Raw genomic sequence first — 16,589 nt, 5'->3', positions numbered from 1 at the left:
CAAGCACAGAGTATATGCACAGAGTATTCACCCAGGCTGAAAAGACTGACAAAATGATTTGTACCACTGAGCTCAATGCTTTGGATGATCATAGTGTGGAATACTTGAATTGAGATGCGAGGTTCTGCTCTTCATGTGATTTGTTCTTAATACCCCAAATCATGATGCAGAAGAGTCTAAACTCATGTTGCAAGATATCATCCAGTTGTTTCCTGTGTACTGAATCAGGTGACAAGCTGCAATGTTATAAATCTCAACAGAAATAACAAAGGAAATCATCAAACTAACTACAGTGGTGCCTTGACTTACAAACATCCCAACTTACGACCATTTTGAGTTACGACCAGCTCCGGCCACAAAATTTAGCTTTGACTTACAGCTGGAGCTTCCAGTTACAAACAGAAAAAGGCAGGGGAAAATGAGGGAAATTCAAATTGCTAACCGTTGGTAGGTGAAGAGGCTGCTTGCTTGTAGCTTTTTCGCCCCAACGGTTAGAGTGAGTGCGATCAGAGGAGGCTTCGGACTGCCTGGTAAAGTAAGGTGCTGCTTTCTGCTTTTTAAAAACTGTTCTGGGTGGGTTTTGCAATGTGGTTTTGGACTTGGGGGTTATGTTTCTGTGCTGTGATGGGTCTTGGGTGGTTTGTTTTTTGGGTTTTCCCCTCTCATTTCTGATGGGTCTTGGGGGGTTTGTTTGCTTTTTGGTTTTCCCCCCATTTCTTATGGGTCTTGCATGATCTGCTTACTTTTTGCTTTGCTTTCTTTGCATTTCCATTTGATTGTTTAATTTAATAATTTGATTTATTTAATAATTGATCATTGTTTGAGCTTGTATTATTGTTTTCAAGAAATGTTGAACTTATTTGTTAATTCTCTTACTATTGTTCACTGTATTAATTTAGTGTATCTTGTTTTTCTTCTTTTCTTGACATGGAGTGGAAGGCTTGCCCCCCCCAGCAGGGGGTCTAACATCAGTGTGATTACGGGTAAAGGGAGATATGGTGTTGGCACAGTGCCTACTTATTTTAGAAGAACAGTAAACAGATCTTTGAAGGCTGTTCACTATTCTGGCACTGTAACCACCTGCCAGTCTCGAGGCAGTCAGATCAGCCGGCCCTCCACTCTAAAACTGGTGCTGTTGAACACCAGGTCTCTGTCCAATAAGTCTCAGATTATACAAGACCTTATTCTGGAGGAGGATGCAGACCTGGCGTGCATAACTGAAACTTGGATGGGCGGGGAAGGGGGAGTTCCTCTGATCCTTGCCTGTCCTCCTGGTTATGCAGTCCAGCATCAGGGTAGACTGGAGGGGCAGGGGGGAGTAGCCATTGTTTACAGAAATACCTTGGAGGTTATTAGGCACTCTTCGGTGGTGAAGCTGGGACTGGAGGCCCTCCACATGTCGACTGGGGCCAGGGATAGTATTGGGATCTTGCTGGGTTACCGCGCTCCCATGACTCAGCCACCTCCCTACAGGAGCTGGCGGACTTTGTCTCCATGGCACTGTTGGAGTCCCTGCGGCTTCTGGTCCTGGGTGACTTCAACATCCATGTGGAGGCAGAGATCGCCAGTCCAGCTCTTGAGTTCTTGGAAACCATGGCTTCCTTGGACATGTCCCAACATGTTAACGGCCCACCCATGTGGGCGGTCATATGCTAGACCTGGTGTTCTCCACTGAGTGGAGCGAGTGTGGTCTGATGGTGACTGATCTTGTTTCAGTTCCCTTGTCATAGTCAGATCACCACCTAATAAAATGTAACCTCTCAGTGGCTCTCCCTCCCTGTAGGAAGCAGGGACCTGTTTTAATGGTCCGCTCTCGAAGGCTACTGGATCCACTGCGTTTCCAGGATGCCATGAGAGGGATTCCAGCTGATCTGTCTGGCGTCCTTGGGGGGAGCCTTGGGAGGTTTGTTTGCTTTTTGGTTTTTTCTCCCATTTCCAATGGGTCTTGCACGATCTGCTTGCTTTTTCCTTTGCTTTCTTAGCATATCAGATGGGTCTTGCACGCACTGCTTGCCTTCTGCTTTGTTTTCTTTGCATTTCCAATGGGTCTTGCACGCTTTGCTTGCTTTCTGCTTTGCTTTCTTTGCATTTCCAATGGGTCTTGCATGCTTCACTTGTTTTTCTCCCCCCACTCCCTTTGGCCGGGATTAATTGCTTTTCCAATGGGTCTTGCAATGATTTTCTGGTGATTATTTTGGGGTGATTTTTTTGGTGATTTTTCTTCTTCAGCCAGAATGGATTAACTGCATTTCAATGCATTCCAATGGGAAATGGTACTTCGACTTACAACCGGAGTTCTGGAACCAATGAAGTTCGTAAGTCAAAGCACCACTGTATTAATAAGATATGTGGCCACTATCTCCAGCTTAAACATTTAAAATGTGCAAGAAACAAGCAAATGATATTACTGTCCTTTAAGGACTACAATTGGTACCTGATAGTTCTGCAGTAGAATGAGGCTGAGGTAGAACTCACTGAAGGCCAGTTTTAGGTCTTTGATATTCCTATGCTGAACACGCTCCTCATGAGACAGATGGAAGACTGGCTTTTTACGCTGACGCAGAGTGGTAAGACCACTGGTTTCTTTTTGTGCATCCAAAGTTGACTGCAACTCATTCTGAAGTGTAGCAAACCTCCGCTGAGCTTCTGCAAGCTTTTCTGTAGAAAAAAAATAGAATGTGGTCACATAATGCTGCAAATGACAATATACCCAAGTTTAACCCAATGATGTTTCATCAGGAATACTGTATGAACATGTGCCAAATGTCTTGACAGAAAATGAAGATGAACATTAACATCTGCAGTGAAAACTGAGACGTGTACCAAATGTTCAAATATTAAAAATGTAAGTGCAAAAAGGGAAGGTTTTGTTTGGGGGGACACCACGGTTTCATACATCTTTGCTTATTTTTCTCTTATGCTATGCACAACTGAATTGTTTCCTGATTTACATGTTTGGTATTTTTTTAAAAAATATTCCCATCAGTAATGACAACACTGCACTCTACAGATATATTTTGGGTCAAAATCTCATATCTGTCACAGCAAGGGTAACACTCTCACTATGAATGGAAACAATGTTTTTGTCCTATCAATTCATTATCATTAAAAAAAACCCTCTCTGCTATATTAATGTGGGATATTGTGTTTCTGTATGCACAGTTCAAAACACCAGGATTCACAAAGTGACACAAAGCAAGGGAAATTTCCAGAAGCTAACTGCTTTCTCCTCCAAACATAAAGCAATTGACATGGCTGCTTTTCAACAAGTGTGAACAGTAGCGAGCACAAGAGTATATCCTGTATACTGCTGGCTGCGGACCGGTTCTGGTCCGTGGCCTTGGATGGACCAGGTCACCAAGACAGATCTTCAAGGGCCAAAGGAACGCACATGTGCACTCCGCACCCCTCCACAGAGACACAGACGCCCGCATGCATGCCACCTGCATGCACACCTCGGTCCCACTCCCCAGCAGGCGCGCGCACACACACACCTTGCATGAATACATGTACACCCATCCCACCCACATGCACGCACGCATGGGGACACACACACACACACACACACACACACACACACATTCAGGATTTTAATTTTTAAGAATAATGAAATTTGTGTGGCAAGGGAAAAAACGAGGATTAAAGTGAAAGCACTACAAGATTCTAAACAAAGGGCAAGTTTTGGTCTCCCTGACTGGAAAACCTACTACAGGGCTTGTGTGGATTAAGGAATGTATTACTCTGGAGAATGAGAGACTGATCAAATTGGAAGGACATGACCTTAGCCTGGGGTGGCATACTCTTGTATGGTACCAAAAAGCTAAAGATCATAAAGTTTTCTATAATCTTATGATAAGGAAGTCTTTGTTATGCGTTTGGAAAAAGATACAAAAGCAAACATATAGTAAAATTCTGGGATGGGTATCACAATTTTATAGTTGTACTCAAAATTCCATAGGCATCCTTCAGTCTCGAGAGACTATGGTAACATGCTCTGAATCAAGGAGTGTCCTCTCCAGAGCATGAAGCCTAGGTAAAGTAATATGGAGGATAGGCTGTTACCCAAGCAGCAGATCCCCCCTCTCCACATTGCTGAAATGGTCCAATGGAAAGGCAAGATCCAATACAACTGGTTCCAGCAACGTCGCAGGAGTTAGCAGAACGACACAAACTGTCTTCGGGACTCCAGCTCCAGTGAACTCATGAAGCCTTTTCCATGAGTGGATATAGCCACAAGGCAGTGGAGGTTTGAAATCGGAGTTTTCCTTCTCCTAGATGGGCTGCCTTCCATGGCTGACAAGCCACACCTACTTGGCACTCAAAATATGGATTGGAAAATATAGATAAAAGAAGAGTATCAAGGTCCAAGTAGGTAATGGAGAGATTATTAACTATAGAAATTCTGGTAAAATCTGCTAAATTGTTTTTGTGATCTTCCTTTTAGTATAACTGTATAGGCGGATGTAAAGAATGCTGTCTAGCTCTTTGGAATTTCACCTTTCCCCTACCCATATCTATACCTCCTGCCCCTTATATCCCAACCCCAATCCTATTTCCACTGAAAATGAATTAAATTTTTTTTCCTGTGTTTTAAAATGGGATTTTCTTGGCTTTCAAAATGGGGAGGGGGGGAGAAGGGAGAGATGGGGGCGGGTGCACACACGCGCACACACAAATTCTAACAAAAACTTCCCTCACAGAGCATAACCCCGTGCTAAAGGATCCCAGAAGATGAGCATATGATCTGTACTATGGCTGCTGAGAGAGGACAGAGGCAAAAACAGCTGGGATGTGGCTGTAGTCCCTTTGTGCCAAAATATTTTGAAGGGCTGTTTTTGGACTTAATGTCCAAAAATGAAATGGAGAAGCAAAAGTGTGAGTAAGTGTAACACACACAATGGAGAACTACACATACCCTTTACTCTTAGGTAAATTAATGATGTCATGCCTGCCCCACAAAAAGCATATATTTGTGCAGAGATAATGTAAAGGCCTCCAAAACAATTGCCAAAATGTGATGAGTTTCATGGAACATGCTCTCTATTTCATTTCAGGTACCATAACACTCATAATCCTTGTTAGCAAATATATACTTGGAAACTAGCCATAATTCTTTTGCTGTTCTATAAAACTCAAACTAAGCCTCTGGCAGACTATCCCAAACTAGAAAATAGGCCTATTTTTATGTTATAAGAGACTAGTTGTGTGTGCTTCCATAATTTCTACTTATATTCTAGATAAATGGTTAGACTATGATTGCAAAAACCAGCTCAGTTCTTTTTGAGTTGGACTCTGTTGTTTATGAGCCCAAACTCTTGTGTTCTGGCCTCCTTTTACTTGTCCATTCTGAATTATTTTTCCTGGGTTTCAAAATTTTCACCAATGGACATAGCTTCTTGGTCAAGCACCACCATGACATGTTTTGCTATCCTGATACTCTTTTTAGCCTCCCAATGCTGAGGCATTTCGGTATCGGAATCAAAGGGGTCAATCTCAGCCTTTATGCTTTATAAACTGTCAATGACAATTAACACATAGCATCAAAGAGCAGGATCTACTTCATTTCAGAGTTAATGCAGGAGTAATGGACTTTAGAGCCAATAATATCCTTGACACTGAAGACTCGAGCTAACAGAAAAGTTTATTTGCATAGCCATGGCCATTATAAAAGAAGTTTGAATAATATAAAGTACAGTGGTGCCCCACATAGCGACGTTAATCCATTCCAGGATTAACGGCGCTATCCGGATTCGTCGCTATGCGGGGGGGAACCCATAGAAACGCATTAAACTCTGTTCCTATTGGGGAAAAACTCATTGCTATGCGGGGAATCCTCGATCCGGCCACCATTTTCCCTGCCTGGTAAGCAAGGGCAGGGCGCTGCCATTTTAGAACCGCCAATCAGCTGTTTGTAAAACATCGCAATGCGAAGATCGGTAAGCGAAACACTTACCGATCATCACAACGCGATGTTTTCCCTATCTAAAACATCGCAATGCGATCGCAAAAAACGCATCGCTATGTGGATTCGTCGTTAAACGGTGCGCTCGTTAAGCGAGGCACCACTGTAATCAAATACATTACTCAAATAAAGCTATCTAAAATCAATATTCTCAAGGACACAATTCAATCAACAAATAAAACCTGATCATCATCACTACAAAACCTCCTCCTTAAAACCACTGTTCTAAATGCGAAGCAGGGTACCTTTTCAGAAATATATGTTACAGTATCCCCCAACAGAAAATTTATCACATAAGCATCAGATCTATTAAATGTGAACCTAACTCTTTGAACAGAATTATTCTTAAAAGTCTTTATAAATTGGGCAGACAAGTAAATAATCAGTTAGGTCTCCAACAGCATTAATTCCATGTGGACAAACTCTCTCCTCCAAAGAAATCCATTGATAACATCACGGATTCAAACTGCTGTGCTGACCTTCCGATCCACAAGCCTAGTGGCTCAGCAGCAGTTTAACTCAGTAGGTAGGCAGAAGCAGGAACAAGAGCTCAGGTCACCCCATTGCATTGATTCGAGAAGCCCAGCAGCTACCCTGATTAACCGCTGTTAGTAACACCTTGCAGTCGGACCCTATTCTCTTCCTGTTGCTGCTGCTTTGAGAACCTCTGTTGCCTCCTGGGGTTACCTGGAGGTAACTTTGCAGACAAATGTGATGTTGTAGAAGAAGAAGAACAGAGTCTCCTGTGGCTGCCTTTTGCCTCAGTGCCCCGATGGGGTCAAAAAGCCTGATTTCCAGCTTCGAACTTCCTCAGTGCCTGACAGGACAAAAACTCAATGATGTTGCTGGCTATTTGAAAAAATTCCTAATCCTGTATCTCTTTCCGCTTGGGTTACATTCCAAAAGGTCTGTCTGCTCTGCCCCACCCAATCCATGTCCGGGTGTCGCCCCATTGCCTGGCTTCAGACTGCAGAGCTCATCTGGTTTTCAAGCCGTGCCAAGGGGGCTGGCCTGTTTAAGCCCCCGCAAACCTCCAAGAGCTATATTTATCATATCCAGGTAGTCTCAGCAGCCAAGTTGCAATCCCCAGTTTTCTAGTTCTAAACAAGCATCTTTGCTGCCCCATCACCCAGCTTCAGATTGCAGAGCTGATTTGTTTCTGACAGCCCCGTGGATTAACCACTGTTAGTAGCACCGACCATGTTCATCTGATGGTGCTCCTGGTGTTGTTGGAAGTTGCAAGTAACCTCAGTTGCTTCCTGGGGACAAAAACCTTTCCTTTGCAGGCAAATCTGATGTTGCTGAAGAAGACCAGAGTCTGCTCTGCTGCCCTCTGCCTCAGCGCCCTGATGGGGCAAGACACACCACTTTGCTGCTGCCAACTACCTCAGTGCCCAATGCAGCCAAAAAAACCCCCTGCTTTCCGGCTTCCTTTTCCCTCAGTGCCCGATGGGGCAAAAAGAGCTTGTTTTCCTGCTGCCAACTTCCTCAGTGCCTGACGGAGTCATTGTGGGTGAATAACTCGGAGTTCCGATATCCAATCTTCACCAAACTTGGCAGGCATGTTGGGGAAAGACATAGGAAGCTCCGTTGTGATTCTGGATTCTCTAAGTATCTGGGGGGAGCTTTCTTGGGAGTCCTCTTTGTGACTATATAACTCGGGAGTCCATGATCCAATGTTCACCAAACTTTCAGGAGTTGTAGAAAAGCGACTGAGGAAGCTTCCCTGCATATCTGGTGTCTCTAAGTCATGGGGGGGGGTGTTATAGCCATTTAAAGTGCAGATGAATCGATGGATCAATTTGTCGAAGAATATTCGTATATTCATATTCATTGATCCGTTAACCTTGACGAATAATGGATCACAACGAATCACATTTTTAAAATTTGTCCTCATCTCTAGTTTGTACACATGTAGAAAGTGGCTAGTTTAAATTTAAATTTAAATATAAATTGCAAGGTTATAATCTGGTCATGCTAACTGGTGAAATTTTTGACTGACTGGTGAGACATTCTAAAATTTTACAAGCCCTGAAAAATGAATTTGGTACACAGTGCACAAATACTGTATAGAGATTGCCATCAACTTGGATAACTTTTAAATTGGCTTCAATCCATTCATGGAGTTTAACGCCATCAACACAAAGTAGTCCTGGGTTTGAATATCTGTTTGGCTGTGGAAACTATCTGAGAGGTAACAATACAGTGGTGCCTCGATTTACAAACATCCCAACATACAGTACGACCATTTCGTGTTATGACCAGCTCTGGCCGCAAAAGTTTGCTTCGACTTGCGACTGGAGCTTCAAGTTATGATAAAAAATGCGGGGGGGGGGGAGGTGGGAAATTCAAATTGCTAACCGTTCATGGTGAAGAGGCTGCTTCTTTGTAGCTCTTTCGCCCCAGCAGTTAGAGTGTGCGCAATTGGAGTGGCTTTGGACTGTCTGGTGAGGTGCTGCTTTCTGCTTCTTAAAAACTGTTCTGGGTGGGTTTTGCAGCATGGTTTTGGGCTGGGGATTTATGTTTCTATGCTGTGATGGTTCTTGCAGTCTTTGGTGTTTTTTTTCACATTTCCAATGGGTCTTGCAGGATTTTTTTGGGGGGGGGTTCCCCCATTTCCGATGGGTCTTGCAGGGTTTGTTTGCTTTTTGGTTTTCTTTTTTTGCATTTCCGAAGGGTCTTGCAGGATTTGTTAGCTTTTTGCCCCCCCCAATTTCTGATGGGTCTTGCAGGGTTTGCTTTTTGCTTTGGTTTTTTTTTTTTCATTTCCGAAGGCTCTTGCAGTGTCTGCTTGCTTTTTGCTTTGCTCTTCTTCCCCCCCCCATTTCCGAAGGGTCTTGCACGGTTTGTTTTCTTTCCCCCCTCCTTCGGCCAGAACAGATTAATCGAGTTTCCGATGGGTCTTGCAGTGTTCTTTTTTTTTTCCCTTCGGCCGGAACAGATTAATTGCATTTCAATGCATTCCTATGGGAAATGGTGCTTTGACTTACGATTATTTCGAGTTACGACTGGAGTTCCGGAACCAATTAAATTGGTAAGTTGAGGCACCACTGTACTAAAATCTCTCCTTAAATATCTCCCATACCTTGACAGCCATATTACAGTTGCTATAAGTCAGATGTGACAGGAGGGCACATAATGTTGTCAACAGCTACTTGTTATGCAAGCTGTACCAAAGTAGGACCCCCATATCTGTGGGGGATAGTTTCCATGCTTCCCCCCATGGATGCCTGAAATCATGGACAGTAACAAACACTGCTGCAGCAAACTCAAAAGTAAAGGGCTGCCACTGGGCCCTTTGCTTCTGAGATCAGTGGGTAGAGTGTGAGTAAGTTGTTCAGTGCACACTGGTTGCTGGTTGCCTCCACTGCCTCTCTTCTGGCTTCCTATGGCTGACACATCACATTCCACCTCAATGCATCAGTGCTTATGCAAGAGCAACGGATGCTGCTGCCAGTTTGTGCTGAGGTGAGTGGGCAGAAGGCAAGGAGTAAGGCACCGAGGAGTGTTTGAGCCACTGGCATCCTGGCCCATTGGAGGAAATATTTTGACTCAGTTCTGTCCCTCGAAGCAATCACTGGGAAGATGTGCTGTCAGTTCTTGGCCTGAAGAGGCAGACGATGAAAAGTCTGCAGTTAAGTGAAACGGCAGTAACTAAAACAGCAGATGGGGGGGGGGGGGGTCTACAGTAATTCCATTATCAGAGGCAGTATGTGTCTGAATGTTAGATGCAAGGAAACAAAAAAAGGACATTGCTTGTTTTTACTTGTGTCTTGGTTGTGGGTTTCACATAGGTTTGTGCACTGTAAAAACAAGGATGCTGTACTAGATGAAGGCTCATCTTATGCTATAAAATGACTTAATTTCCCATGGGAAAATGCTACTGGCATTAGTTTCACACTCAAAAGGGGGCAAAAGCCTCAACCAGTTTACTGGGAACAGGCCTTTTAATAAAATACCAAAAGAAAAGTGTTCCAGCAAAAAGCCAAACAAAGCCTTATTCTTTGGGATCCCAGTCTCCACAATCTAGTTTTTAAAAACTGAAGAAAGAGCCTTAGAATGGAGTTCCTGCTCTGAATTTTCAATGAGATTTAAAAGATGGCTACTCTAGCTGTGCTGAGCTTCATACCTTTTGTATAAGCTTCTGAATGCTTTATGCTGCCTGTTTGACAACTCCTGTTACCATATAGCTTAAAACGGACAAGTTATCTATCATTTGCAAGTCGCACCGTGTCCCTAGTGAATTTAATTTTTAATCGACAAAGCATTTAACTAGTGGTAAAGCCAGTGTACAATAATCAACCTGGCCCTACTATATCCAACCAGAACATATCCATCATTTCTACCATTTTTCCATTTGCCTGCTTTTGACATAAAATTGATTACTGAACCAAGCTAGAAAAGAAGACTAATTTTTAACTGAAATTCCCAATTCCAAATTTAATCCATTTTTTTGCTAATACAGGAAGTCCACAGATAAAGCATGCCTAGCAGCTAGCCCAACCTTTGCTTAAAAACATCCAATGAAGTGGAGTCCATATCTTTCAAGGTAGCCCATTTATTCATTCATTCATTCATTCATTCATTCATTCATTCAATTTTTATACTGCCCATCTAGAGAAATCCACTCTGGGCAGTTTACAATCAAACACAGGATTAAAACAAATAGTAAAAATAAAATAAAAATAACATATGAAAATCCAAGACAGGAAAGATGAGAGTAGGAGCTAAGTACTAGCTGGTGGGAAGGCCTACCAAAAGAACCAGGTCTTCAATTTACTTTTGAAAGCTCCCAGTGAGGGGGGCAGGCAAATCTCCATGGGCAATGTGTTCCAAAGGCGAGGGGCCACCATCGAGAAGGCCACACCTATCTTGAGGTTAGGCCCGTCAGCCACCCAGCCTGGCTAGAATGGGTAATATGGGTAGATCTAGGTGGGAGGAGGTGCTCTGCCAGGTATCAAGGTCCTAAACTATTTAGGGCTTTATATGTAATTATAAGAACCTTGAAGGCAATGCGAAAGCGGATAGGTAGCCAGTATAAGGCAGCCAGAGTGGGGGAAATATGGTAGAATCTTTTCACCCCAGTTAGTAACCTGGCAGCCGTATTCTGGACCATTTGAAGTTTCAGCATCAATCTCAAAGGAAGCCCCATGTAGAGAGTGTTACAATAGTCTAATCTCGAGACTACAAGCACATGGACAAGTGTCATGAGTGACCCAACATCAAGATAGGAACGCAGTTGGGCAATCCGCCGTAGATGTAAATGGGTGGAGCGAACTGCAGATGCTACCTTGGTCTCCATGGTAAGCGCTGGGTCAAGATGAACCCCCAGACTGCAAACCATACTCTTTGTGGTGAGAGTCACCCCCCAAAAGAAAGGGAGTTTCCCAAACCACTGAGGCTGGGAGCACCCACCCTCAAAACCTCTGTCTTGTCCAGGTTCAACCTCAGTCCATTCAACTGCATCCATTGCAGAATGGCCCCCAGGCAGCACTCAAGAGACATAACAGCATCCACTGCAGATGGAAAAAAGGAGATGTAGAGCTGAGTGTCGTCAGCATACTGACGACACAATGCTCCACACCCCCGGATTACCCTGTCCAGCAGCCTCATATAGATATTCAACAGCATTCGGGAGATTATTGAACCCTGCGGAACCCCAAAATTGAGGAACCACGGGTCCGATAGTTTCTCCCCAAGCTGTGCTCTCTGGGAATGACCCTTCAAGAAGGAGTGGAGCCAAGCAAAAGCAAGACCACCGATCTCCAACTCAGAGAGCCTCTCCAAGAGGATACCATGGTCAAGGGTATCAAAGGCGGCTGAGATGTCAAGGAGGACCAACAAGGACATTTTGCCACATCAGTCTCCCTCAATAGGTCATCTAGCAGGGCGACCAATACCATTTCCATGCCATGATGCGGCCTGAAGCCCGAATGAAACGGATCCAGAACGCTGGTTTCATCCAACAGGGCCTGAAGCTGGTCGGCCACTACCCTCTCTACTACCTTGCTAAGAAAAGAAACATTTCCAACGGGCCTATAATTGCCAATACTATCTGCCACCAAGTTTGGTTTCTTCCTTATGGACCTAATGAGTGTCTCCTTGAGGGTGCAATAGCCCGTTCATTTGTCACAGACCTGACTGCTTTGATTAGCCAGATCGGACAAAGATCAAGAGAGGAAGTGGTGGGACGACAGCAATCAACCACCTTGTCAACCTCTACGGATGTCACAGGCTGAAACCTGTGACTCTTGATGGACAAGGTGCTGCACTGGATGTCCCTGCTCAATCTACTGTTTCCAATTAAGGAGCCAGGTCCCAGCGGATGGCCTCCATTTTTGATTTTTAAAATGCTGCAAATCTGTCACATGGGATCCTAGGGTGAGGCCAGTCATTGTGTCCAGTTCTTGATAGATCGTATACTATACAGAAAAGTTCCGCCTGCTAGTTCGAAGCTTTGCTAATACGGACAGTGAAGTGAGCTTTTCTCACAGCCTTCACCTTAGCAAGGTAAAGGTTAGTCATTATCTTCACAACTTTTCAGTTATTTTCCGTCAGGTTCCATCTCCAAATGCTCTCCAGCCTCCTCATGTTCCGCTTCATTGCTTGCAACTGCTGGCTAAACCAGGGCGCTGGACGACCTCTGCGTCAGAGTGGGCATTTAGGTGCAATCATGTCAACGGCTCTGGTGGCAGCGGTATACCAGCCATCCACAAGAGCCTTGACAGGGGCGCCAGCCAGATCAGTCGGAATCCCTCGCATGGCATCCTGGAATCCTATAGGATCCAGTAGCCTGTGGGGGGGGGAACCATTAAAATAGGTCTCTGCTCCCTGCGGGGGGAGAGAGCCACTGTGACGTTGCATTTTATGAGGTGGTAGTTCGACCACAACAAGGGTACTAACACAAGGTTAGACACCATCGGGCCACACTCACTCTGCTCAGTGGAGAAAATCAGGTCTACGATGTGACCACTCACGTGGGTGGTGTCGTTAACATATTGGGACACGTCAAAGGAAGCCATGGTTTCCAAGAACTCAAGAGATGGACCAGAAACCTCTACCTCTGCATGGATGTTGAAATCATCCAAGACTATTAGCCTTGGGGATCCCAATAGTGCCGTGGAGACAAAGTCTGCCAGCTCGCAGGGAGCACGGTATACCAGCAAGATCCCAATACCATCCCCGGCCCCAATCGACACGTGGAGGGCCTCAGGACCTAGCATTGCCACGGCAGAGAGCCTAGCAACCTCAAAGGTATTCTTACAAACAATGGCAACTCCCACCCTCCCTGCCCCTCTGGTTTACCCTGGTGCTGGACAGCATAACCGGGAGAGAAGGCAAAAGAAAGAGGAACACCTCAATCACTACCCATCCAAGTTTCAGTTATGCAAGCCAGATCTACATCCTCCTCCAGAATAAGGTATAGTAGTGCCTCGCTAGACGATGTTAATCCGTTCCATTGAAATCGCTGTTTAGCGAAAACATCGTCTAGCAAAAATTGTTTCCCCATTGGAATGCATTGAAACCAGTTTAATGCATTCCAATTGGGAAAATAGTCGTAGTCCAGCCAAAATCACCCATAGGGAAGCCATTTTGTGGAGCCGCCAATCAGCTGTAGAAATCGTTGTCTTGCAAAAAAAAAAAAAAAAAAAAAGGTCCGCGAAGCATGGACCAAATCATCGTCCAGCAAAATCCCCCATAGGAAAGACCATTTTGCGAATCGCTACAGCGATTGCAAAAAGTCAACGTCTAGCAAAAAAAACATTTTGCGGGGTAATCATCTTGCGAGGTACCACTGTATTGGATAAGTTGGGATTTATTGGATACAGATCTGGCATTCAGCAGGACCAAGTTTAGAGTGGAGGGGCAACTGAGCTGGCTACCTCAAGCCAGGCAGGTGGTCACAGAGCTAGAACAGTGGACAGCCTTCAGACATCTGTCCACCATTCTTCTGGAATGAGCAACAGCTGTGGCAACACCATTAGCTCCCTCTACCCGTAATCATCCATATATTCCAGAGCTGGGGGGCAGCCTTTTGCTCCACTCCAAAGAATAAAAAGAGAAGAGAGAAAAGAGTAAACGAATATAATATACAAAATTTAACAATGAGTAAACAATACTATAGTTAACATACATTAAACACTATTAATGATCTGACAATTGATAAACAATTTAAATAAACATGCCACTGCTGAATAGCTCTCATTGCCAGGAAATTCTTCTGAAAGTTTAGTTAAAATTTCCTTTCCTCTAATTGGAATTCATTAATTTCAGTCTTATTCTTTAGAGCTGTAGAAAATAAGATTGCTCTATCTTCCACTCCACAGTCCTTCAAATACTGGAAGGTGGCTAGCCTTCTCAACCACTCCTCATAAAGCTTGGTTTCCAGACCTTCAACATCTTGATCACTCTCATCTGATGTATTTTAACACACTGATTTCCTTCTTAAACTGTGAGGTCCAGAACACAGGTGAGGTACAACCAAAGCAGAAAAGAGTGGTACAATTTATAGTCCATGACTTTGGGAATATAATGAATTATAGTCCACTACTTTGGGTACATCATGAGAAGGCAGGAACTCAAGGATGTGTCTTAGGCCTGGTGGGAATCAACCAGTAGAATTCCATTTAACAGAAGTATTGTCTGGCCCAAAGTTTATCAGCTTAGTCAAAGCACTATGGTAAGATTTCTCAATGAAAGGTTTACTAACATAGAATATTAAAACAAAGACTCCCCATATCTATCAAGATTGTAGCTCTATTTTTTTAAAAAGAGGAAAATAAATGATTAATCTGGCATGGCTTGTTTTTGAGAAACCCATGCTGTCTCTTAATAATAAACTCAGTCTTTTCTAAGGGCTCATATACTATTTAATTATCTGTTATAAAATCCTTGATGGTGTGTCAAGCTGGTTAGTTACCTATATAACCTCACCACACCCCCTTTTTGAAAAATGGGGCAACTTCCAGTCTTCAGTTTTTCCTGTCCTCCAAGAAATCTTGAGAACACAAAGGGTCTGACATAATTTCCTTTAGTACTCTTGGATGTAGTTCTTCTGGCACTGGAGACTTGAATTCTCCTAAGTTGTGAAATGTTCCCATACCACCTCTTTATGTCATTCAGATTAGAAGGCAGTTCATTCTACTTTGCTAGGTTGATCACTGTTTTTCTTTTGAAAAAGTGAATAGTTACAATCACAGATCATGGGGAAAGTCTTTATGTATCCACACCAGTGGTTTTTTTAAAGATGCTTCTCACTTTTTTTTTCACAGGAATTGCTTGTGAATATGCCCAGTGTCTCACCTTCGACAACCTTTTACCCATTATGAACAGGCAAAGGAGGACAGCCTGGAAAGGAAATAGGCTGCAAAACCTCTCCACAGAATCAGAAACCTTGAATTTTCTTCTTCAGACATCTCCCCATGAAGATAGTGACAGCCGGGGGTTGTACTTGAACCCCCTCTCTGGTCATACTTTCAAATTACCCACTCTATTTTAGATACTTGCATGGAGCTCTATTTGCATTTAAAAAGATGCTTCAATCTAAACCAAGCTATTCTGAGGCGTGAGGCGAGGGAGTAGAAGCCCTCACCAGAGTGTCGTCCTCCCTCAGGAAAGAACAGGAGGTGCAAACAGACCCACTTGCATCACCCGTCGAGACGGTACAACGGCGAGTGGAGACCTGTGAGTTAGAATGGGGTTTGTCTACATTGAATGGAGAGGAAAATGGCGGGAAAGGAAGAAAGGGGCAGAGCCACCATGGAGGCGGGAATGGGCGATGTAAAAGGGGCAAGAGAAGATATACCGGGGGGGAGTTAAAATGGGTGGAAGATCCCTGGACTGGGAAGTCTGAAAAGGTCCGGGTTCCAAAGGAGGAGGCAGACTTCAGAAGAAGAAGCGGTCTGCCTCCCTGACCCTCATATTCGGTGGAATCGGAGGCATGTGAGTGGCGCCAGAGACTGAAAGAGGAGAAAGAAGCTGTGGAGAGAGCTGAAAGAGAGCGGTGAGCCTGGAGGCTGGAGGAAGCCGGGCGGAGGGGGTACCTGCAGGACCATCGGCTCCCATACGAGGAGACCCCTTCGACCCAGAGGGGAGATATGAAGAGATAATACCGTTACCAGAACCGGGGACTGACCCTCTGGACATGGATGACAGTAATCCATTTACCAAGGGACCTTGGACTGACTTGGACTATAACCCATTTACTAAGGCCGTTTGCTTGTCCTTGTGGGACCCGTTGACAGCGAGAGACAATGTTAAAACTAACCTAGAGAATAATGATTTGTTGTTTGAGTTTCCAATAAAGCGCAGTTTTGATTTTTCAACTTGAGAGCCTCCTACATCTGTGTCTAAAGTAGAAGAGACTCCATTTGAACTCTCACATATTGGTGCCCAATGGGGGGCCTCCGAAGGTCAACAGAGAAACAGAGGCATGGCTCAAAAACATCACGGAAGGACAAGAAATGCTCATATGACAATTAGCACAAAAATAGAAATTGATTATAGAACAATTACAACACATGAAAATAAGTACTCATTTGGTGGGTGAACAGGAGTCATCCAAAAACCCGATGGTGAACAGACCACCAATAAAGCTATAGAAAATCGGTCCTCAAGACGATCCGGC

At 44.1% G+C, this 16,589-nt stretch overlaps 1 protein-coding gene across 1 annotated transcript in view; it reads right to left on the bottom strand.

The window, feature by feature from the left end:
- Positions 1–16,589, bottom strand: part of XPR1 (xenotropic and polytropic retrovirus receptor 1) — a 178,317-nt gene that overhangs the window by 83,980 nt on the left and 77,748 nt on the right. Inside the window, exon 4 of the mRNA XM_020789740.3 lies at positions 2,435–2,658. Coding sequence (XP_020645399.1) covers positions 2,435–2,658 — 224 coding nt within the window. The remainder of the gene's footprint in view (positions 1–2,434; positions 2,659–16,589) is intronic.

This window comes from Pogona vitticeps, chromosome 4 (assembly GCF_051106095.1).
Source record: "Pogona vitticeps strain Pit_001003342236 chromosome 4, PviZW2.1, whole genome shotgun sequence".
Taxonomy (NCBI): Eukaryota; Metazoa; Chordata; class Lepidosauria; order Squamata; family Agamidae; genus Pogona; species Pogona vitticeps.
The sequence above is the reverse complement of the archived record's forward strand: the minus strand, read 5'-3'. Positions and strand labels throughout refer to the sequence as shown.